At 30.0% G+C, this 23938-nt stretch overlaps 1 protein-coding gene across 1 annotated transcript; it reads left to right on the top strand.

Annotated features, from left to right (window-relative positions):
* Positions 1 to 19294: 19294 nt before the first annotated feature.
* Positions 19295 to 20858, top strand: LOC129907374 (protein snail). Its single transcript, XM_055983534.1, has 2 exons — positions 19295 to 19554; positions 19630 to 20858. The coding sequence occupies exons 1-2, from the start codon at positions 19473 to 19475 to the stop codon at positions 20856 to 20858; spliced, it is 1311 nt and encodes a 436-aa protein (XP_055839509.1). The 5' UTR covers positions 19295 to 19472.
* Positions 20859 to 23938: the final 3080 nt, after the last annotated feature.

Genomic DNA, 23938 nt, shown 5'->3' with positions numbered 1-23938 from the left:
AAAAAAATAAGAAGATATATTCATTTTAGTTATAAGAAAATCAAGGGGCTAAAAAATAAAACTTTGCATTTAGTACAGATTTTGAATATTTTGTACATTATTGATTTGGGCAAAGTTTAAATCATTAAAGGTATTTGAAAGTAGGAAATCATTCGCACATTTTTCAAATAAGGATTGTGATTTGTGACAAAATATAATAAAATTACTGCATTACTAGGTCCAACATTCTTGCTCTAACGGTTAAAGTTGATTGGATTTTTAATCTTTGTATGTAATAAATGTAATAAAAATTTGAATGTAATTTAAAAAAAAAAAAATTTTAAATATGATATTAAAAAAATCAAAACTTGTTTTTAAAATTATAAACTATTTTTTAATTAAATAATTATCTAACAAGGAATTTAAAAAAAAAACAAAATCGATTTTTTTAAGAGGTTTTTTAAAAACTGAATTTTTTCAAAAACCAACAATTGTTATTTTGAATCTGATTTTGCAAAAAAAAAAAAAAAGCACCTATTATAATTCAAACTTAAAATGTATTTCTCTAGAATCTAGTAATTTGTCGTTTGTCACTGCAAATCTGAGATTCAAAATTTGTATAAAGCAGAGTAGATAGATGATTCTTTAAAAAAAAAAAGCAAGTTCACATACGTAACTGAAAAATTCGAAAATTTTATAGTTGGATTTATTCCTAATATCGCCTTTACTATCTAAAATTAATTTTTACAACTTCTAAACTGCACCGTTAGTTCATTCCAAATGCACAACTTTACTATTTGATATCACAAGAATAGAACAATTTACATTAACTGCTGAGATTTTTCAATAAAAAAAAAAGGTTTCACATACGCCACAGTGACCCCATTAAAGTAATAAATGAAACAAGTTGACTTTTCTTGAGAATTTACTGAATTTTAAGGTCTAGATATGGAATCTTTAAGTATTTATCTATTTAGCTTTATATTCAAAACTCGAAATAAGAAAAAAAAAAAAAACGCAAACAATAATAATACGTGTAATATTATGGTATGTATGTTACATACCTAAAGCCCCGGCATAAGGAACGTGAACTCTTCTTGATCACGTCCCTAAAATTTCTCAATAAAAAAGTTACCTATATTTATAAAAGAAATGTTAATGTTTCGTAAATTAACTAAGCAACTAGTCCAGCAACGTACCTATTAACAGAAATAAGGGTTAAAAAAATTCTTATTATTTTTTTTTTATTTCTCGAAAATGACATGCATTTTTAAGACCGGTTTTCTATTTTTTTCTAAAAAAAGGAAAACATTGACTTTTGAGTACAATATGAGTTCCAATTGTATAAGATATTAATTTTTCGGCTTTCCTAAAAAGCATAGCACGTTATTGTATTTTTGTTTCCAAGTTAAGTCAAGCACACCACTTTATTAAAAAATTCAAAAATATTTGAAAAAAAAATGGCGCAAAATTTTAAACAAGCTATTGTTAAGAGCTTAGCAAATTACTAGTTAAAAATTTGTTAAATATTTATTAATTTACTTGCTGACCGAATATTTTAATCCTTTTTTATCGTTGTACTAACAACTATTAAATTACTAACACCCAAATTATCAATTTTGAAAATTTTGTTGCCGCCGAATAATTTTTTGTATTATTTTTCTTTTTTCAATCAAAAATTAATGTACACAACTTAAATCTCTGGAATAAAATTGAAACTAATATTTTTCCGAGGAAAATGACAGATATCATATGAATTAAGCAAGTTACTGAAAGTTAAAGCAGCCGTTTTCTGATTTTAACATTAGTAAAATATTAAGAGATAGTAAGTTAAAATTAGCAAATTCTTCTTTTTAACTTAGTAACTTACTAAAATGACTTAGTTTACTTAATCGTTTAAAATTTTGCGCCAATATTTTATTAAAAAACGACTAACGATTTTGAGTTTATTTTTTCTCTAAAATGCATCTTAGCTTACTATTTTTTGGATAAAAAATTTACTTTTTTTTTTTTGTCTTTGAATGATGAATTTTACATTTTTTCATATACAAAACATACCTACACAAAATTAAAAAACTTGAACTTGAAAATTGTTCATATTTTACAATATTTACATATTGTTCAAATTTTGTTATAAATGTTTAAGGACAAATACGAGTATGAGTAAGAATATACATAACATACCTATAATGTTTTCACAGATTTGAACGTGTGATTATTAAAACTAATGGATACATTTTCGGCTTAAATAATTACAAGACTTACACCACTGTACCTAAACACATTTTGATGGTTGGTCACCAATCTTTTGGCGGCTATATACAAGTTGACCAAAAACCGATTTGAGTGCAACAAAAATTTACAACATTGTCTATTGGCTGGGTTAAAAGATTCGATCTAAGATTCGACGCAATCTCCGATGCGACGCATGGTGGGCTGTTTGCGAATATTGAAAGAAGGTGGCAGTGGTGACGCGGGTTACCATAGAGCATTGCACTATTTTTCACAACATCCAGAGAGCCCTGGAGGAGGGAAACTCTACTTGGCGCGTTGTAAACTCGTCGTCAGATTTCATAACATAAATTTAAGTACACAGAGCGCATTATACAGTGCGCGCTTGCGCACATGCACTTTTGTTACAAAGCTAAAAGCATAAGGTCCAAAGTATTGCTAGCGCCATGAACCAAAGAACACCGGTCAGCAGCAGCAGCATGTTGAGCATATTGAAGTGAAACTGGCCATTCGAACTGCTATCTATGTTCAGTAACCTTTTTTTTTTTTCTATTTGCGGGTCTGTGAAAGAAAAGTTTGGACTCTTTTCCTTGTTGGGCTGTTTTTTTTTTTTTTTTTTTTGTTTTGGTCCTCCACCAAATGAATCACTGCACCGGAATCTGATCACTGAGTCTCGGGCTATATGAATGTGTGTGCAAGTTTGACAAGAGTGTTCTGGTTATATTTTTTATTTTTTTTTTGGTATGGAAGGCTTTACTTACGCGTCATGGTGTTGTTTATCGGTGCCATTTGCCTTAAATTAGCTCCTGTCTAATAGATTTTGGCACGGATAATTTAAGGTGGTTCCAGTTTAGAGTCGATATAGTTTGGCGTTGTGTTTTATCTTTAGGCAACTGCTATCGTCGTCGTCGTCGTTGGTTGGTCCTCTCCTTATTTGTATGGTGCAATGTGTTTAGAGTGTCGGATAGGATCGGATGTGTATTGGGACAGAAGCTTGAATGGAGTGAACCGCAATGCAAATCGCTCCAGATATGCGGTGGGTTAGAAGGAAATTGCTTAAAATTTGTCAGAAATGAATCTGTTTGGTGATCTGGGCCAATGCACACACACCACACCTGATATATACTTTCGAAATAAATAAAAAAAAAACAAAAATATAACTAAAAAATATATATATTTGCCAATTGAGTTCAAGAGGTAAGGTAATTTGTTTATTTTATGTTTAAAGGTTGAGCATTCACCTACATGTGGGAACACATTTTAACTTGGTATCGAGTTTTTAGAAGGCCTTGAAAGCTTGGATGTTATAAATGCATAAATTAATATTATACTAACTCGTTCCAACAAATATGGATACATTAAAAAGTTGAAAATGTTCATATTTTATGACTCTATCTCACTTTCATTTTAGGACTTTTCAACAAAAAGATGTAAAGAAATAAGTTCATGTCTACAGAGCACTTTATTTATTTTATATGACGTCATACAGCCTTTGACCAGCAAATATGTAACTTTGAAGTTATGATGGAGCAGCATCAGCGATGGAAATTTTATATTAAATGTTTTAGTTTCCCATAGAACAAAAAAGAAATTTATAATTTATTGAGAAATGACGAACGAAATAAAAAATTTGTTGATTAATTAGCCCAGGGAAATTAGTAATTTAAATCGCATTTTTCGCGGGACAAAATTTTTTTCATGGAATGTGTTCGGGTGGTTGTCCTTATCATAAAAGTCAATTTGTTGGGAAAATTGGAGGTTGGGAACAGCCGCCATCTTGGAAAAGAGATTGGTAGCGTTTTTATTGAATAGCTCCATTGTTATTCATTTTAACAGAAAATGACAAAGGTAGGACTTATTAACAATAAAATTATCTAAACAATGATATACAAAACAATTCCGTGAGTTGATTAAATAAAATTTTATAGTTGGTCAAAGTGCGGGTTTGTATCGCAAGGTTGGGACAAAATGACATTTTTTCATATATCTGACGAACTTTTGATTTGTTTGGATAATTCTTCAAGAATGTATTATAGTACTTATAATTACCTATAAAATGAGCCCACAATCGTTATTGTAACCATCGTATTGTAGAAGTAATCTAACTCCGAAACTCTCCATGTACTAGTCAAAAGTGAGAAAAAAGCTAGTTTTTTGCTAGTAGGCCGAGAAAATTTTGGGAGTAGAGGTATAACCAAAATATAAGTACGCAGTTTTGCTGCCATACTCGTGTTAATGTCGATTTCAAAGGTCTGACAACTCTAATTTTGGGCTTTATACGGTTTTTGGGGGGTTAAATAACTTAAATTTTCCAGTTAACGTGAATGGGCTAAATTTGTACTATTTGAAATTATAAATATACAAGCTGATGCTCTATTATTTTTCTATTAATCTCGGCTATGGGGTTAATAGAACTCACGATATAAGCTTTTTTAACTAACCATATCAGGCTTTTCAATTCAAATAAACAAACAAAAATCGAAACAAAAAAGCCTCTAAAACATAATCGTATAAACGGCTTATATCTTGAGTTCTATTGGTCACATCCTCAAGATTGGGGTGTCTAGATTTAGGAAAAATAATAGGGAATCAGCTTGTATATTTATAATTTCAAATAGTATAAATTTAGCCCATTCACGTTAACTGGAAAACTTACGTTATTAAACCCCCCAAAAACCGTATAAAGCCCAAAATTAGAGTTGTCAGACCTTTGAAATCGACATTAACACGAGTATGGCAGCAAAACTGCGTACTTATATTTTGGTTATACCTCTACTCCCAAAATTTTCTCGGCCTACTAGCAAAAAACTAGCTTTTTTCTCACTTTTGACTAGTACATGGAGAGTTTCGGAGTTAGATTACTTCTACAATACGATGGTTACAATAACGATTGTGGGCTCATTTTATAGGTAATTATAAGTACTATAATACATTCTTGAAGAATTATCCAAACAAATCAAAAGTTCGTCAGATATATGAAAAAATGTCATTTTGTCCCAACCTTGCGATACAAACCCGCACTTTGACCAACTATAAAATTTTATTTAATCAACTCACGGAATTGTTTTGTATATCATTGTTTAGATAATTTTATTGTTAATAAGTCCTACCTTTGTCATTTTCTGTTAAAATGAATAACAATGGAGCTATTCAATAAAAACGCTACCAATCTCTTTTCCAAGATGGCGGCTGTTCCCAACCTCCAATTTTCCCAACAAATTGACTTTTATGATAAGGACAACCACCCGAACACATTCCATGAAAAAAATTTTGTCCCGCGAAAAATGCGATTTCATGCCCATATTTTGACTAATTGCCCTGAGCTAAATACCTAATTAAAATTTAAATATTGGTAAATAATTGAGAACAATTATTACATTGGTCTGCAAAGAAATCATCCTTTTAATAAAACTATACTTTTCTAAAAGTATTATGTGTGCTATTTTTTTTTTTAATTAATATAAAATATCCCGAATCAATGTCAAACTTAAATTGCATCCATATTAAAGGCTTTGAAAGTCAGAAATTAAAAAAAAAATGCAAAAAAAAAAACATGAAAAAGTGTTATTTTTGTTTAAAAAAATGCTGCGTAAGGTACCGAAACATAATGATCCGAGTCGGAACACCCTTATACCAATAGCTTAATACAAGAATAGCTTTCTTTTAAACTAAAAACTGCTAAAAACGACCAAAATTATTGTATTTTGAGAGTCCCGATTTAAGATTTTATTTTCGAAATATCTCAAAAACCTGACCTAAGTTTTTAAAATGTTTGCCACCACTGAATTCAGCACTAGAATCAATAGAATCGATGTATCTCCGCTCTGCTACAAAATTGAAATACTACAGTGTTATTAACCAATATGTTAGTGAAAGATTTGTAAGAAAACAGCATATTTTGTTTGAATTATTACTTTTGGGACACCCTATATACATACCTAATTAGGGTGGTTCAAGAAAAACCATTTTTTTTTTTTGATTTATCCTCCAAAAAATTGATTGCTAGACACCTCTAAAACTTAATTACCAAATATAAATTCTTGATATTAATGGGAAGATCCTTCGCTTCGCATTTTCCATTTTTACATCAATCACATTAAAAAAATCATTTTTTTATCAATCGACTATGTATTTAGCAAATTTCTTTACATACACTCCTGCTCAAAATTAACGCACACTTTTTTCTTCTTTAGTCATACCCCTACATCTTATTTAAAATGGCTTTTAAATTATTTGTTGTATTTTTTTGTGTTTGGTTGTTATTAAGCAAGTCAGAAAAATGCTAAACTGCAACAGTATTATCAACCAAAAAAAAGATAAACCAAATTTAGCAATTTAAGGTCTAAAAACTGATATTAAAATAATTTTTGTTTTTTAAGAAAAAAAATTTTTTTAAATGGAAGCACGTGACAGTTCTTTCCAATAATTTTATTCAATACTTGGCATTGTCTCCTCTAGCGCTTATGACAACTTGGAGTCATCTATTCATTCCACGAATTAACATTTGAAGGTTTTATTGTAACTTTTCTTTCACTCCAATTTTCTGTGGATCAAGAATGCTTGGAGGTCGATTTCGGCCGCAAATGCACTTTTTTCAACATTTCCTAGACATGTTCTATTGAATTCAAATCCGAATATCTGTGTGGTCAATTCAAGGGTGGCATTATTTTAATCTTGAAGATATTTTCAAACCACTCTAGCATGCATTATCGTGCATCAGACTGAACTGTGGACCAAATCTAGGGGTGATTGGAACCGCATGGTGTTCGAGGATATCAGTCAAGTATTTTTGGGTATTTAAAGTAGGTCTAGGAGAGCTCACTAACTCCGTAGGTGTTGTAAAGCAGAGTTTACTTCATGAAAATTTATGACTCATCTCTAAAAGGTTAGCGGGTTGACAGATAGACTTCAGCATATCTCTCCAAATCTTCCCCACAAACATTTTACTCCATACCTTCAATTTAAGATCACTCCTGTCTTATTTGAGAAAATAACCACGATACTGTGAGGCAAAGTAATAGTAGGAATTTTCTGTAAAATAAATATGATGTGCGTTAAATTTGAGCAGGAGTGTATTACTGTAGGATATTGAACGTTCAACAAAAAAGGCCTTAAACACTTCTTACGTTTATCTTACCGTTTAAAAGATATTCGAGGTGCAAAATTTAAGAATAGGGTAGAGTTGCCTATTTTCGGCCACCTTTCGGGAAATCGTTATAACTAGTGGTTTCAAAGAGGTTTATTCCAAATTTTTACTCGTACACCGAAAAAAAAACCAATATCAATTTAACATTTTTTAAATATCAAATTAACATTTTTTAAATATCAGCCAAAAATGTTCTACAAAATGTGTTCTATGATATTTAAAATGTTAAAACAACATTTTTATTATCAGGATGATATTTAAATGTCACATTTTGGAAATTGTGTAATAAAATATCAATTTTATTATCATTTTTTCATATCAATTTCTCATTCCAAATTATTGAAAAATATTAAATAAAAAATTCCTAATGTGTACTAATTTAAAGGCGCTTTGTGTTTTTTTTCGAATTAAAATGTATGATTTACTGAAAAAAATTGATCGGCACTAAGATTTTACTTCACATAGTTTGGGAGAAAATAACAAAACAATTGTATTACCTATAATAGAAAAAATAATATCACCATTATTTTGTAAAGAATATTCACTTTCAGTAATGTTTTGAAAAATGAAAGAAAATTCTTAAAATAATAAAAATGAAAAGGAAAGAAATAGGTTTCATTATAATAAACTAAAACGTAAAATCTAGTCAACATTGATATTTTAATTGTCAAAGTGAAATTTTCACTATCCCATCTGAAATTAAAAAATGTCAAAATGATATTATAAAATATCAAAATTGATATTTTAATTGTTGGACGACTTTTGTCACTGAGAAATGTTAATTTGATAGCTGTTATTATCAATTTTTTTCGGGGTATGCTGTTCTAACATATAAGAGAACAGCATAAGAGCAAAATTTTGATATAAACCCTACAAAATCCCTAGTTATAACGATTTTCCGAAAGTTGGCCGATAACTGGAGACGGCCGCAAATAGGCAACTCTACCCTATCATTAAAAATTGTTTTTTTTTTTTTGCTAATTTTGTACCAAATTGAAATATTTAAGTACTTAATCAAACGGGCAAGAATATTGTTGTAGGAAACAGATTGCTCCACAAAAAAGGCATTTTATCCTTTTTTTTATATTAATCTAACCGTTGAAAAATATTCGAGGTCAAAGTAAAAAAATTTATAAAAACATTTTTTACTTTTTTCAAAATTTTCTAATTCACTGAAAATTCATCATGAAACGTTCTACAAAAAAACGGCACAAAGGATTTTGATGATTAAATTCAGGTCTATCTTTTAATAAAAAAAAATGTTTTTCTTTTTAAATCATCAGCAATGGTAGATAGAACTTTTTTTTTTCAATTTCTGAGTTTCTCCCAAGTCACTGATTCAATTTCAACAAAAAATTTAAAACAAAAGCAATCGGGAGGCCTCCAAAAAAAAAATTGAGCCAAGGAAGATATCGGATCTGCTAAAGAAGCCTTTGCTTATCCTTTGAAATAATATTATTCTTGAGAATTTATTAAACACAAGTAAAGTTGGGAGTGGTATTTATTGATTTAACCTTGCTGTTTTGTTAATTTCAAAAAACTTGATATCAAAAAATTAATTTAAAACAAAACTTAGCTTTACACCAAATACGAAAATGTACTTAATTCAAATTTATTTATGTCCCTTCCCTAAAGTGTTTCAAACTAAACTAACAAAAAAAGCATTTAGATAAATAAAATTTTGAAATTCAAATAAAACACAATTTCTTGACAATCAACAAGTCTCGACGGTAGCCACGACAATCTATAAGCTGCAAACTATATCGCCATTACAATAAACTAGATAACCGACTTAAGTCGCATATCATGACTATATAGCACCACCTCGCGGGTAAACCGCGCAATCAATTGCCCGGCTGCTGCTTAGATTCTATATAGCTTGTAAGGCTGAGGAGACCAAGCCCAATCGGACAATGCTCGAAATGTTCATTAGACAATTTTTGTTTTGCATTAATTATTTTATTCCACCTGTGGTTCCTTATAATATAACCGCCCACTTTACCCAAATAGATCGAATCCAACAAACAATCTCCCTTCTGTCCCCAATCACCCCCTTTTTTGTCAATAAATTTTACCCGCGTCTGGAAAGTTTATTACTCCGTCCGTCACCAGCCAAGCTTATAGAGAATATAACTTGCGCGCGCATAAAAATCGCGCTTAAAGTATAGACCTCGTGAGCTTGTACTTAGGATTTGTGATAATGGAAGTCCAAAATATAGGTAAACCGAAAAAATAAACCTTTCGCTTTGGTCAATTCGCTCAATAGACTTTGTTTACTCAACTGCGACAATGGTCACAATGATGGCGCGTCCTTCTCTTTACGTCTCCTTGCGCAGGGATCTATTGGACTGACTAAAGGGGTTTTTTTTTGTTCAGCTACCACCGACGACGACTTGCGACAACGCCACCGTCAACAGACGCAAACGTCAAAAGACAAAAAGGGTCCCAACTACTTCTCTATACAATGTGTACCCAAATGACTGTTGGCCATAAATTGCAACAACAAATTAGAACACGGTGGCGGGCAGTTAAGTACGAGTGCGCCCATTTCTAAGTTAACCAGCCGAACTTGTTTCACAGCGCGATATCGTAACACCCGCACCTGGCCAAGTGCGATGCCATAGTTGTTGTTGTTGTTTTATTATCGTTGTCGTATAGAGCAGACCAGACGCGGACGTTAGATAGGTATAAACTTTTTTGGATCATTTATGCCAATTAATATAGTCACATGCGCACCAACTGCGATTAACTGTGGTCCAAAGGCGACTAATTTTAGGATAAAATCCAAAATTTTAGGATTCTTCAAATATTTGAACCATTTTTTCGGATTTAAGGGGTGTTCAATAATCCAGTAGACCTGTTAACTCTTAAAAAAAAAGAAATTATTATTCTAACTAGTTATGGGAACTATCGTATAAAAAGTATCAAACTATCGATAGTTGTAAAATATACATTCATTCGATAGTTTTAAATCATTCATTCATTTAGTAAATATTTTTATTCAAATAGTTTTTAAGTCGATAGTTTTTTCATCCGAATTTCCGAATAGTTTTTTAATTCGATAGTTCATCCGATAGTTTTTATTCGATAGTTTATTCCAAAGTTTATTCGATAGTTTATTCGATAGTTTATTCGATAGTTTTCATTCGATAGTTTTCATTCGAATGAATAAATGAATGAATGAATGAATGAAATTTTCGATAGTTCAAATCATTCAGTTACTAACTATCGATAGTTCAAATTATTCGATAGTTCTAATCACTAATTCTAACTTAATCCTTGTTCAATTTTTTATTTATTTCTACTCATTTTGCCCCACTGTATAACGAATTGAATCAAATTGTAAGTAGAGTAGATAGGTACCACTGGGGCTACCGTCACAACCCGAACAACATATGAGTCAATGTCCGAGATTTGAGAAACACTTTTCCGTCAGTTATACGAGTGTACCCGTATTTCTTCGGGGACTGGCCAAGTGCTGAAGTGAGCGGTGCAGAAATAATCCTTAAGTGACCACTTGTGTGGATTTGAGGCACACGCTTCTGAGATTTTTTTTCAGTTCTGTGAATGTCTGTCATGAGACAACCCAACTAAACCAAACCAGCCAACCATTTTTGAAGCCTCATTATGAGCGCGAAAAGAACGGCACGTCCGTCGCCATAGCCAAGCCATCGCCCTGATTCCATTCACAAATGGATCGACAGAGTTCGCGATATCACTATAACTCTGTTTATATGATGCAATGACTCAATGACAATCGACGGGCTATAATGCTACCAATTTGGGAGTTTTTGGCCCAGTGCGCCAGAGATTTATGAAATCCATTTAAATTGATCATAATTGGGAGTATAAAATGATTTGGAAAATCGTTTAAATCTGACCATGATGCTGACTATATGATGGTGGTTGAAAGAGAAGGAGAGGGTGGTTTTTTTTTCGGTTAGCGGGATTGACTTCAAATAAAATTTGTAGATATGTGAGTTGGAATCGGACGGGTTTTTTTTTTAACTTTGATTGGCACCAGAAAAAGGGAATTAAGTAATAGATCAATTTTTGCGGATTATTAATATGAGACTCAACTTTTACTCTCAATAAATTGGAAATTTATTGAGGGTGGTGGCCTTTGGTAGCAAACTGATTTGTAGATTGCTTTGGGGGTTATAAAATATTTTGTGAACAAGAAAAAGGAATCTTTTCAAGGTTTTAAGGAAAATGTGTTAAGTTGTTCGATGTGAAAAACAAGTCCAGATGTTACGATAAACTTAAATGCATTTTTGTATACCTACTAAAAATCGGGTTTTGGACAAATTTTGGTACATTCTTATGACAAGTAGATTACAGACTAAGTTTTCTTAATCGAAAAAAGATAAGAAGAGAGTGAATGCTTTTAGTACAGGTAAAAAGAAGAAAAAATCAATAAAAAAAAATGTTTAGGATCTCATTGCAACAGAAAACTTTTGGCAAAAAATTTGGTAAAAGGGTAAGAACAAATTATAAACTGGTAAGTCCCAAAAAGCCAATTATTCGTCTAAGAACTCCAAAATAAACGCACAATTTGTCTCTTGAACAACAAATAAAATAAACCTTTGTGTGAAAGGGTGTTTCTTTGGGTAAAGGAAATAAAATGCATGACTGGGTCGCACGTACTTGCTCTTGTAGTTCACAGTATCTTTATCTTAAATATCTATTGGAATTTAAAGATTTTGTAGAAAAAAAATCAAAAAAAAAAAAAAAATAAAAAGTTTAAAAATTAAATTAAAAAAATTTTTTTTTCAAAAATGTTTTTAAAAATATTTTTTTTTACATTTTATACTTAATGATCTCTGTAAATTTTAAATAAAATAACTAATGCTTTGATGAAATATATGAACTTAAAAAATATGTCAATTTTTGAAAAACGGCAACGCCATATTTCCGTTCTCCGCATTTTTTGAGAAAAACTAAAAACGCAGTTCTGTTAGAATCAATAAGAATATTCCGCACACCAAATTTGATCGAAATCGTTAGAGCCGTTTTCGAGAAATTTGCAATACCTCGAAAACGTTATATGGGAGGTATGCGTTAAAATGGAGATATTAAAAAAATAAAAAAAATGGGTCTAGGGAATTACGTAAAAATCATCTGTACCAAGTTTCAAGCAAATCCATCCATCCGTTTAGGCCCTTGCTCGATGTACAGATGGACGCACAGACGCACACACGCACAGACGCACAGACCGACGGACGGCATGACGAAAACCACTTTTTTGATTGTAGAGATTTTGAAAAAATATTTTTTTTTTGAAGGTGTTTTGCCTTCACTAAAAAAAAAACTCTTTCACTGAAAAGCTTTTTTTTATTTTTACAGAATGTTATTTCCTATAACAAGAAAAAAAAAACAAGTTTTATTAAAATATCTCTCGAAAAAAACACCCTTTTGCATAAAGAAATGATCAGGACAACATTTTTAACAACGTTCCTGTGTGTCATTTATACGATTGATTTTTTTATATTCCATGTTTATGTTTATGTTCCTTATTTTTTTTTCATCACTTTTTTGACATTCACCCCTCTTTCTATCTCCCACGAAAAAACACCTTTTCAACAAAAATTTTGATCTACCTTTCCCCCAATGAAGAAAAATAGCAGTTTTCATGAGAGTTATTACCCGAACAATATATGTTCAAAAATTGGAACAAATTCAAGCTTTGAAGGGTTAAATTTCTCAAATTGGGTGTGTTCTTATTGTATATAGGTATTTTTACCAATTTATTTCTATATTATATTGATGACCTGAAAATTGTGTCCAAAATGTATACTTATTTCATTATTTTAATCTACTTTTTTCAAACCAACTAAAATTTGGATTTAAAAAAAAAAATGTTACACATACACCACAGTGACCGTGGAAATTTTAACTTTGAAAATTCGTACAAAATTTGCTTGTGATGTAAAATATGTGACGTTAATATTATAAAATAATGGTTTTGAGACTCCATAATGACAAAAAATATAGGTTACTGTATCGTATGTGCAACATTTTTTTTATTTATCTTAAATTTGTATAGATTTTGAGCAATTATCATTTTGTAGAACAGCTAATGAAACCAGTTGTCCTTTGTTGAGTATTTTCTTTCCAGTAACATAATTTAGTAATATGTATATCATGGAACGTACTGGTCGTTTGGATTAAGATTAGCTCCAGTCAACAACAATTTGGCATCATTAATTTGGACATACAAATAAATATCTATTTGTACATTTTTAAGTAAAAATTACAAACAAAATTTCCATACCACAAACATTTCAAATACATAAAAACTTTAGTGAATGTTAAGTTTCAGAGGATTCAGATGGGTTTTTCCGATACTTTTTACTTCTTAATAACATAGTCGTTTATCTGCATATTTTTTTTTTATAACTCAATTTCACTTTCCCCACTTTATTTATATATTTATTATTTTTTTCAAGTTAAATTGAAGTTCAAGGTAATTTTTATATAAAATCAAACAAAATTTTTTGATCTTGCAAATAAATTTTATCATGTCTACATAAACTCAATGCAAATAAAACATCACTTCAACTAGAGTCCAAAGAGGATGTTTGCATAACTTGTATCATTGAACTTGTCTTCTTAGAAAAAAAAGATAAATTATTTGTGATATACAGAAATAATTTTTTTTTTCAGCTCATTGAAGTATAGCGTTTGTGTGTGTATTTGTTTCGGGTGGTGCTTTACGTTGATTGCTCTTTTGAGGTGTAATAAAATAAAATTAAAAAAAAAAACTTTGAACTGGAAATCATTTGCGTTTATAGGCAAGTTATTATACTTCAACCTTAAAATAAAAACAAGCACAGAAACAAAATCCTAAACGATAGAAAAAAAAATCGTAAAATGTGATCGTGAGCGAGTTTTTATTACTTTTTGTTTTTCATTTTTATGTGAAATTTAGTAGACATTTTAACTTATTTAAGCGACAGAATAGAGCAAAGTTGATGACTCCAAAATTAATTTTATTGTATAATAAATGCCAGGAGATAGAAACAAACACCATCATTTATTTTGATAATTGTTGCAGATGGGTCGAAATTAGTGGTGCATCTGATTTGTTTTCGTTTTTTTTTTATTAACAATTTAGACTTTAATAAAAATAAATTAATGAGATTATAACTATTTAAAGATTTAAGCTATTTTTTGACTTTTTTATTGGATATTCAATATAAATTTCATTGATTCAATATTTTCTTATTAGATTTAAATAGGAAGGAAGTTTAAAATTTTAAGAAAATGGACTAAATTAGAAGCATGTTCACATGGTTGTTAATATTTATATGCTTCATATGAGCCTACCTGGTTCCTGAACTTTTATAATATTATTTTTTTAATAAAATAAGTTTGTTTCCTCGGGAACAGTAACATGAATGGAATATTGATGACCATTTAAAAATGGGCACAGAATTGTCATTATAAAAATGAGGTGTCATCTCTAGTAAAAAAAATCAAAATCTATCCATAAAAAGTCCAAAATCATTTTATAGGCATAGGTAAGGTAAAATTATTTCGGTTTTTATTTTTTTCCGACGAGGCAATAAGAAATACTTTAAAATCATGCATCAGGTAAGTAGGAATAATTCATTACTGGTACGTTACCAAGGATGTGCAATATAGCAAAATATTCCCTTCCAAATGGAATCCAAGTAGCCCCAATATAGGTATCAAAATAAAAAAAAATTTCAAATGAAAATTGCATGCATTTATAAAAAAAAATGCAAAACAAAGGATTGGTAAGCCATATACAGGACTTCTGTGAATTTTAAATGAATGAGAGAATAGTGTCTATTGAAATTTATCGAATCTGAACGTATTTTCAAAACTCATTAAGTTAGATAGCATTAAAAAAGCCTCATGATGAAATGTTTTAACGCTTTCTGTACAAATAAAAAATAATATGAAATGGTTTACAATAGCTACATTTTCTGTCATTTACTATTCTTTTGACTGTACGAAGAATTTTACTACTCATTGGCAATGTAAAGTTTATGTTGGCACATTATTCTGATTACACTAACAATTTTTAATTTTTAACCTCCACCTAGAATGTGTTGGTAACAAGGAAGGTAAGTTGTTGTTAAATATTTAATATTTAAATTTAATATTTAAATTTAATATTTAAATTTAATATTTAAATATTTAAATATTTACGAAATCGATAGTATTATCTAGCGACTAGTTTGAATATTTCTTAAACAACCCCAATGAATAAAAAATCACTTTCGAAATTTTTTATCTGTTTTTTAGTCTTAACGTAATATTTTGCGTTTGAGAGGAACATTATACCTCAAATAAAACTAAATTGGTGTTTTTATTCTTTTTGTCTATAATGTTTTCATAAAATTCAAGAATGAAAGCTAAATACCTACTATTTCTTTTTTAAATCGATTCCAATTTTTGGCAGATCCCTTTTTTTTGGGAATAATGAACAATTAAAAAAAAAGTTTCAACTTTTTTTTTAATAAAACGTTAAATAAATAAAAACAGCATGGGTTTGGCTTATTTTAGAATTTTTATATTTGAAATAGAAATTTGGCGATTTAAGCCTGAACTACATAGAAACACAAAGTGAAAAAAGTTGCTAATTTTTCAAATAATTTTAATTTCTAAACGTCACACAAATAAAATTGTTTTTGTTATTTTGTACTTTTGCTTACTTTTTATACTTTTTTTGACTTTGTGTTTCTATGTAGTTCTAGCTTTATAAGTATTTTACGTTTATTGATTCCTTTTTCAATTCGTCAAAAAAAAGAGAAAATACGAATTTATACCGGAATATTATTGTAAAGAAGAATTAGTTATTTTTGTTTTTCCTCAATTTCAAACGCAGCTGTTTTTAGGTACCTAAAGACTTCAGTTCGTTCAAGCGGTAAGGTATTTTTTTTTTTTCGAAACCCTGTAGAAATATAAATCCTCTTAAAATCGTCTTTTGATTTCTTCCTTCGTGACACTATTAGTGTTGATGCGCTCAAAAAATTAAAAATATAAATTTTAATGGCAACATATTGAGGACATATTTAAATTCAAATTAAAGCAACTTAGGAAAATTTTTAATTTTTGTCGCACTTTAGCTTTTGTTGCATTTTGTCACCCTAATTTCCAATAGGAAATATAATAGCACGTTGGTAAAGCATTTGTCTTGTGACCCATGCGTTTTTTTCAAAGTTTAAACAATTTTGATTTAAGGATGTCTTATATAACTATACAAACCACTTTAAACTTACGATGCTCTACTTTGATTTTACAATTATCATTTTCATCGCAAAAACATTCCAAAAAATAGTTGAATCGTAGTGGTTTTCGTTGATTTTAAGTTGTTTTTTCCCTCAGTGTAAAATCAATGAATTTAAGAAAGTTTGACCTCGTCAAGTCTAAAGGGGTATCCCAAAAAATATATTAATTCGTAAAAAATATTCTTGGAATTTATACTTTTAATAGATGTTCAAAGTTTTTTCTTCTCTGTAGGTACTCGTATATTTTTGTGACAACAACTTGTATACAATTTTTATTTTTTTTTTTCAGTTTTGCATCTAATTGTTTATTTGAAAACTTTTTTTTGTGAATATTATTAATAAAATAAAGCCATATTAAAATTGTTTTCGAAAATCTGTTAGATATTTTTAAACGTTCTTGCAAAGTTATTTTTGTGACTGAGTGTATAAGTAAATTGTACAAAGAAAAGCAACGCAATTAAGATTAGGAAGATGCTTTTTTTAAATGCATCTTCTTAAAATAATAAGATATCTTATAGAAATAAATGGAATCCATTTAAACTCTATTAAAATCAAAGTGACACTCATTTAATTTTAATGAGAATTTTCTTAAAAACATTTAATTGTATCATATAAAAATAAAAAAATTTCTCATTATGTGCATTCTCAATTAAATTTAAAAAAATAAAAGGATTATTTAAGCATACATTTTGCACTGTAAATGTTTTGTTTAGGTCAAAAAAGTCAAGCAGATTTGTCTGTCTGTTTTCAAACTTCAAACAAGAGTCTATTTGCAAAAAAAAAAAAAAAAAAACACTTAATTTAATAAAGATTCCATTTGTATTTATCATGTTTTTTTTCTCCGTGTAGAATTACATATTTTTAAATATTTTTCTGTAAATCCTAAAATAAATTTTAGAAATCAATTAAATGGTGTATTTATTTAAATTAATATCAACTTCCATTTGTTTGAAATGAACATTTCTGTTAACATGATTTCTAATTTTCGACTTAAATAAGACACCTTTTATAAATTTCTTTTCAATCTTCTTAATTACATTTTTGGCTCGTGACATAAAACACATTCACAGATGTCTATTTCAAGTGCTTTTAAAATCTTAAAAATCTTTTTGCAATATGGCACGAATAATATGCTATTGTCTAGGTATTTCTTTTTATAGAAAAAGAGAAAACTACATTAAACCTCAATTTGAAAAAAAAAAAACAACTCTACAAAAACCTTTCAATTATGCACCTTTTACTAAGTGATTTTCTAAAAAGAATACCTATAAACAGCACGAGCCAAAAAAAAAAAAAAAAACTGTTGCCATGACACTATTAAAACCAAAACGCCTGCACTTTTCTAATCGACAGTTGGATGCTGTCGAACGTGCCAAATGTGCAATAAATTTTGAAATTACAAAAAAAAAAAAATAACCTCATAACGACTTTCTTAGTACAAAAAAAATCATAACACACCATCTCACAAAATTACCATCAAAAATCTATAGAAACAGCTGCACTATACTGCACCCAGCATTAAAACGCGCAATTTTTATCTCAATAGGAACCTGGTAGAAAAAAATAAATCTCTATTACAACCCAATCTCTCTCACTCTCTCTCTATTTAAAGAACCCCCCTCTTGTCTCAAATCCTAGGTGCAAACATTAAACCCTTGAAAAAACTCATATAAGATACCTATAACCTACCTAATAGCATGCGCTATAAACTAACGGAGCCATACACAATAATAATAAAAAAAAAAAAAACATATCAAAACAATTTCCAAAATTCAATTCAAATCGATAGAATAATAGAACCTCTCTTCTTTTTTTTTCGGCCCAATATTTATGCCAAGCGCAAGCACACACATCTGCCACCCATCCACATCCAGCCGGTCGGTGGTTAAAATTCATCATCATTTCTTGCAAATCTACCTGGCAGCCCTTTACAAAAAAAAACAAAAATCAAATTTCAATACAAAAAACCTACAACAACCCCAATCCAAGAGAACATAACGTACACACACTGTACTGGAGAGAACAATACCGCACAAACTCGCACAAAGACCGATCACCGACACGTCGCGATCAGTCGGTCGACCAGGTAGCTCATTCGCCACCGGTTGCAGTAGTGCGCGCCAAAATATAATCAAACAAATAAAAAATTCAGTCAACTCAGAAGAAAAAAAAAAAAAACATTTCCAAATTTGTCACAGACACAGATTTCAAGAGCCTACACAGTTTTCAGAGAGAGAGAGAGAGAGAGAGAGCAAGCAATACGGAAATCTGCAGAGAAAAGTAAAAAAAAAAATTCAAATAGGAAATAACAACAAGGTTCTCTCCGGAAGAGCACAGCACAATATTGGCACGATCCACAAACCACCATTCAATGGGAATAATTCAAATTGGAACAGAGAAATGAATAAGAGCCATGAATCAGTGCTCTCTACAGAGAGCATAACACAGAAAAAAACGGGACATTCAAAACTCTCTGAAATTCACACCTGTTTACCCCACCATTGTAAACGTATTTGTATGATCAAAACGATCTTGTATAAATGTGTATGTATTTACCCCACTCCATGCACAACTCCACCCATTCAGTTAGACAAAAACACACACACACAGAATAAAGAGAGAGTGAGAGAAATCTCTGTAAACTGATTGGACGATCAGCACGTGTGCGATCGGCTCTATGATTATCCACACAAAAACCAATGGAAGGGGCCAATATTCGTATAAAGAGGATCTAAATGCCGGTTGTTGCATCATTCCAGGTTTGTCTGCCCTGGCAGTGAGAGAGAGTGTGCTACGAAGAAGAAGAAGAAGATTCAATAACGGGATTTTATTTTATAAAAATATTACACAAAATGGATAAATTAAATTATAGCAGATGCCCGCTTAAAAAGCGTCCCATTATGACGCAAAGCGTCTATACACCTTTGGATAATGGTAAGTTATTTTGACAAAAACAAAAACTCTCCAAAAACTTTGTAGACTAAAGGTTTCTGATCTTTTTTATTCTAGATGAAGGTCCAGTGGATTTAAGTGTAGCAACAAATAAATGGATTAAAATGGAACAACCCAGTGAACCGGCTCATCATGAGGAATTAGCTCAACGAATATTTGACGAAACTCGAGAGATAGCTCGTGCTTTTCCAGATGTCTTCACGAGAGAAGAGATCGCACGAAGCTTGATGCGACTTGGTTATGGAGATATGCCAATTGAAGACGAACAAAGACCAGAGTCTATAGGATCTCCAGAATCCTACATAGACACTAAACCCTACTACGACAGTTATAATAATAATTTTTCAAAGACCCTTGTAACGGATTACAGCTACAGTACGCCAACTGATCTTAGCCGAGGATCGCCACAATCTCTGGAGAATGGGTCGATGTATGAAGATGTCTCTGAACCTGAAGATCTTTCCGTCAAACAGTCGATTCAACGAAGGATTCTTGGAGAAAGCAATCTTCGTCAAGACAACAAAGCTCCCAATGACTGCTATTATCAGTGCCATACTTGCAACAAATGTTACTCCACTTATCCCGGATTGGTGAAGCATCAAAAACAACATCATCACTGTGACTCTGATTACAAAGTGATTCATGTGGAAGTGCCGATTGAAGAGAAGGTTATGAAGCCTGTTCAAGTTCCTCGATATCATTGCAAGGATTGTGGCAAGTCTTACTCAACTTTTGCTGGACTTTCGAAACATCAACAGTTCCATTGTCCCAGTGCGGAGGGTAATCAAGTGAAGAAGGTCTTCAGTTGTAAGAATTGTGACAAAGTTTATGTCTCATTGGGAGCTTTGAAGATGCACATTCGGACGCATACTTTACCCTGCAAATGTCCGATATGTGGTAAGGCCTTTTCTCGGCCATGGTTGTTGCAAGGACATATTCGGACGCATACTGGAGAGAAACCGTTTACCTGTCAACATTGTAATCGAGCGTTTGCTGATCGATCGAATTTGAGAGCCCATATGCAAACACATTCGGATGTGAAGAAGTATTCTTGTCCAACTTGTACGAAGACTTTTTCAAGGATGTCCTTGTTAGGGAAGCATCTTCAAACGGGATGTCGTACAACATCACCTCAAAATGGAGGTTTTTACAGTAATAATAGCGATTTTAGTGGAGAAGAATCGAATGGCGTTGGATCATATGCCACTTTACCTACACAGGAGCAGCTGCAGCAGATTGTCGCAGAGCGATATTACACACCTATTAAAGAAGAGGATCATCATTAGGAGTTACCAATTAGAATTAGGTTATATTTAATAAAATATTTATTTTTCTTAGTTATTTTTTAAGTGTAAAATAGGAGCAGATAACAAACAAGGAAGACACCAAAAATTAGGCAGCCTAAGGTAGTTTATTAATTTTATTTAAGTATTTATTTATTTTTTTATTTATTTATTATTTATTTATTTTATTTTTAATTTTGTCTTAATTTATTTTTTTTATTTATTTTTTATTTATTTATTATTTATTTTATTTTCTTATATTTTTGTCTTAATTTATTTATTTTTATTTATTATTTTTTTCATTTGTTTTTTAATTTTATTACAATTTATTTTTTGTTATTTAATTTATTATTATTATTTTTTGTTTTATTTATTTTGTATTTTATAAATATTTAAAAATTATGTATTTGACAAATATTTTGTCTAGTCAGGGAGAATTTAATTATATTATTTATATCACAAATTAAATTAAGTAAATTATAAGTAAAGAATTAAGTTAATTTATTTATTATTGTTTATATTTATTAAAAAAATGTGTTAAGTTTTTTTTGTCTTGTATTATTATTTTTTACTATAAAACTTAGAATTTTTAATAATTTTTGTACATTAAATATGAACTTGAACTCCAAGCCTCGAATTGTATTAGATTTAAAAAAAACTAAGCACATTGTGTACTAATTTTGTGTTGTTAGTTATTAAAAATGAATGTATTTATATTTTTTGTAAAAATGTTTTTTGTATTGTTTTGTATTAAAAAAAAATATTAAAAGAAAAAATAAATAAAAGTTATTGTTGAATGCTAAAGAAAATTTATTGGTTTTTCGATGTTTGCATTAATTGTTTGTTCACCGATGGATTTTGATATTCTTTCATTCTATTCATTGAATTTTAAAAATAGACCCTTGCAGATGCAGAGATTTTTCAATTGCTTAAGTCTGGCTGTATATTGTATTGCAAGGGGATAGCGCACCGCACACCCCTAATGTATTTTTCAAGGTGTTCTTCTTCTTCTTGTAAGTAAATGACATCTGCTTAAGATTTTGTTTATGGGATATCTTATTAGGATATTTTTCTGATAAGCACAAAAGAATAAATTAAAATTTTACAAGACATTGTTAGGTTATTTATGAAGGAATCTTGCAGCGCCATCTACGATTGTTCGCGGTAAAAAAAATTCGTAAGCATTATTTGCATATTCCAGTAAGGGTTCGACATGATTCTTCGTATATAAAATGAGATAATTTGTTTTCACGTATTCGAATTTTAATTAAAAGAAAGTAACAATTGACTGTTTTTAACTGATAAAAATTTAAAAATTCATTTCAATTATTACTCTTTGAATGAAAATAAAAGTCTAAACTGCGGAATAATTAAATGTTAAGACTCTTAAACACAATTGTATGTATTTGTTTTGCATGAGAAATATGCCTCAAAACAAATAAACCCTTTCAGACCCAGCGTTACTCTCATGTAACCATATATTTAAAAATTCGTAAGAAATATTCCATTAAATAATTTTTTAGGTTTCGATGGCTTAATTGAAAGATAAAAATGCCTAGTTACTTAATTAGTACAAAAAGTTAGTCAAATATCATACTTTAAATTTTTTTATCCAAAAAGGTACTGGAATTCACATATTTTTTTTTTTGCAAAATATTTTTTTTTATAACTAATGCTCATAATTTTGAAAAAAAAAAAAAGATATAAAAATGTTAATCCAGAAAGTTTTTTTGTTTTTTGGCTTAAAAGAAGTAGCATACATTATTGTTCTATAAAAAATTAATTTCCCAGTTGCCTGACTTTTTTTTTTTGTGTTCATAGGCAGTGCATGTTACTTGCATGTAACATGAGAGTAACACATTAGTTTTGCTATTTTTATTTTCGAAAATAACTTTTTGCTATTCATATATTTCTTAGTTGTGATGTTTTTGACACCATAATACTGAAATAAGATTTTTTAATATTGATTTTCATAGCTTGTTAAGGAAAAAGTCGAAAATATTGATTTTTCGCATACCGCTATCGAAAAGTATCGACTCCATACAAAACTTGTAAAAGTTGTTCCATAATTTTTCTTCCTTTAAATGATCATTTTAAAAGATGTTGCTAAATCAAAAACGGAAATTCTTGAAAATATAAAGTTTTTGACAAATAGTTCACAAATATTCAATATTACTGAAAATATTGTAAACCGACCAAACATCCCCATTTATACGTATAAATTTAATAATTTCACTATCGAAAGTTTTTAAATAAAAAAAAAAATAACTTAAACTTAATACATAGTGGAGTAACTAAATGCCCGATTCACAATATTGCGAGACGACGAGACGAGAGCGAGACGAGATTTTCCTTGACGATTTTAAAAAATTCCAAATAATGAAAATATGTGAAACAATACACAATATTCCGATTCTCGTTGCGTTGAAATTCCGAAAATTTGGAAAAAGGACGCACGAGACGACGATTTTTCGAAAATGAAATTTTAATATAAAAATATTCTTGACAGTTTATATGAATAAAATTTTTCTCAATTTAAAACATTCGAGTTAGCTCAGGTGAGAAGGTGATTGCCTCCCAACTTCTCCGCCCGGAGTTCGATTCTCAGTAAATACTGTTTATTTTTTTTTATTTTTGTTTACTTTATAGAATAAAAAATCGCAGTATTGTGAATTTCCATACGATTTTAAAACGATTTTTATTTAAATCGAAAACGTTCAGAAAAAACGTCTCGCTCTCGTCTCGTCGTCTCGCAATATTGTGAATGGCCCAAAAGCTCAAAAATTGGCAATATTAGGGAACCCGGCCGAACAGCTTAGATTTTGATGATCTTTTTTTTCAAACGTCGGTAATTAAAAATACTTTAAAGTCTATAGATTAAAAATTGCCGGTGTTGCCGTTTTGATTTTTTAAATTTTATTGAAGATTTTTGTGAACAAAAATTTTTTTTTCAAAAATTTTTCTTAAATTTCATAAGTTAATTGATGCCAAAAGATTATCTAGGAAATTCAAGGAAAAAAAATATATGGGAGTGAGGGACAATCTTTCATCGTTCAAGCGATAGATGCAATTTTCTTATTAAT

Source organism: Episyrphus balteatus, chromosome 1 (genome assembly GCF_945859705.1).
Source record: "Episyrphus balteatus chromosome 1, idEpiBalt1.1, whole genome shotgun sequence".
NCBI lineage: Eukaryota > Metazoa > Arthropoda > Insecta > Diptera > Syrphidae > Episyrphus > Episyrphus balteatus.
This window is presented reverse-complemented; position numbering and strand designations above follow the sequence as displayed.

Bases quoted from the DNA above. Each gene is read 5' to 3' on its own strand.
- LOC129907374 (XM_055983534.1), top strand. From the start codon at position 19,473: ATGGATAAATTAAATTATAGCAGATGCCCGCTTAAAAAGCGTCCCATT. The intron at 19,555-19,629 runs GTAAGTTATTTT...TTTTTATTCTAG, and splicing joins CTATACACCTTTGGATAATG to ATGAAGGTCCAGTGGATTTA.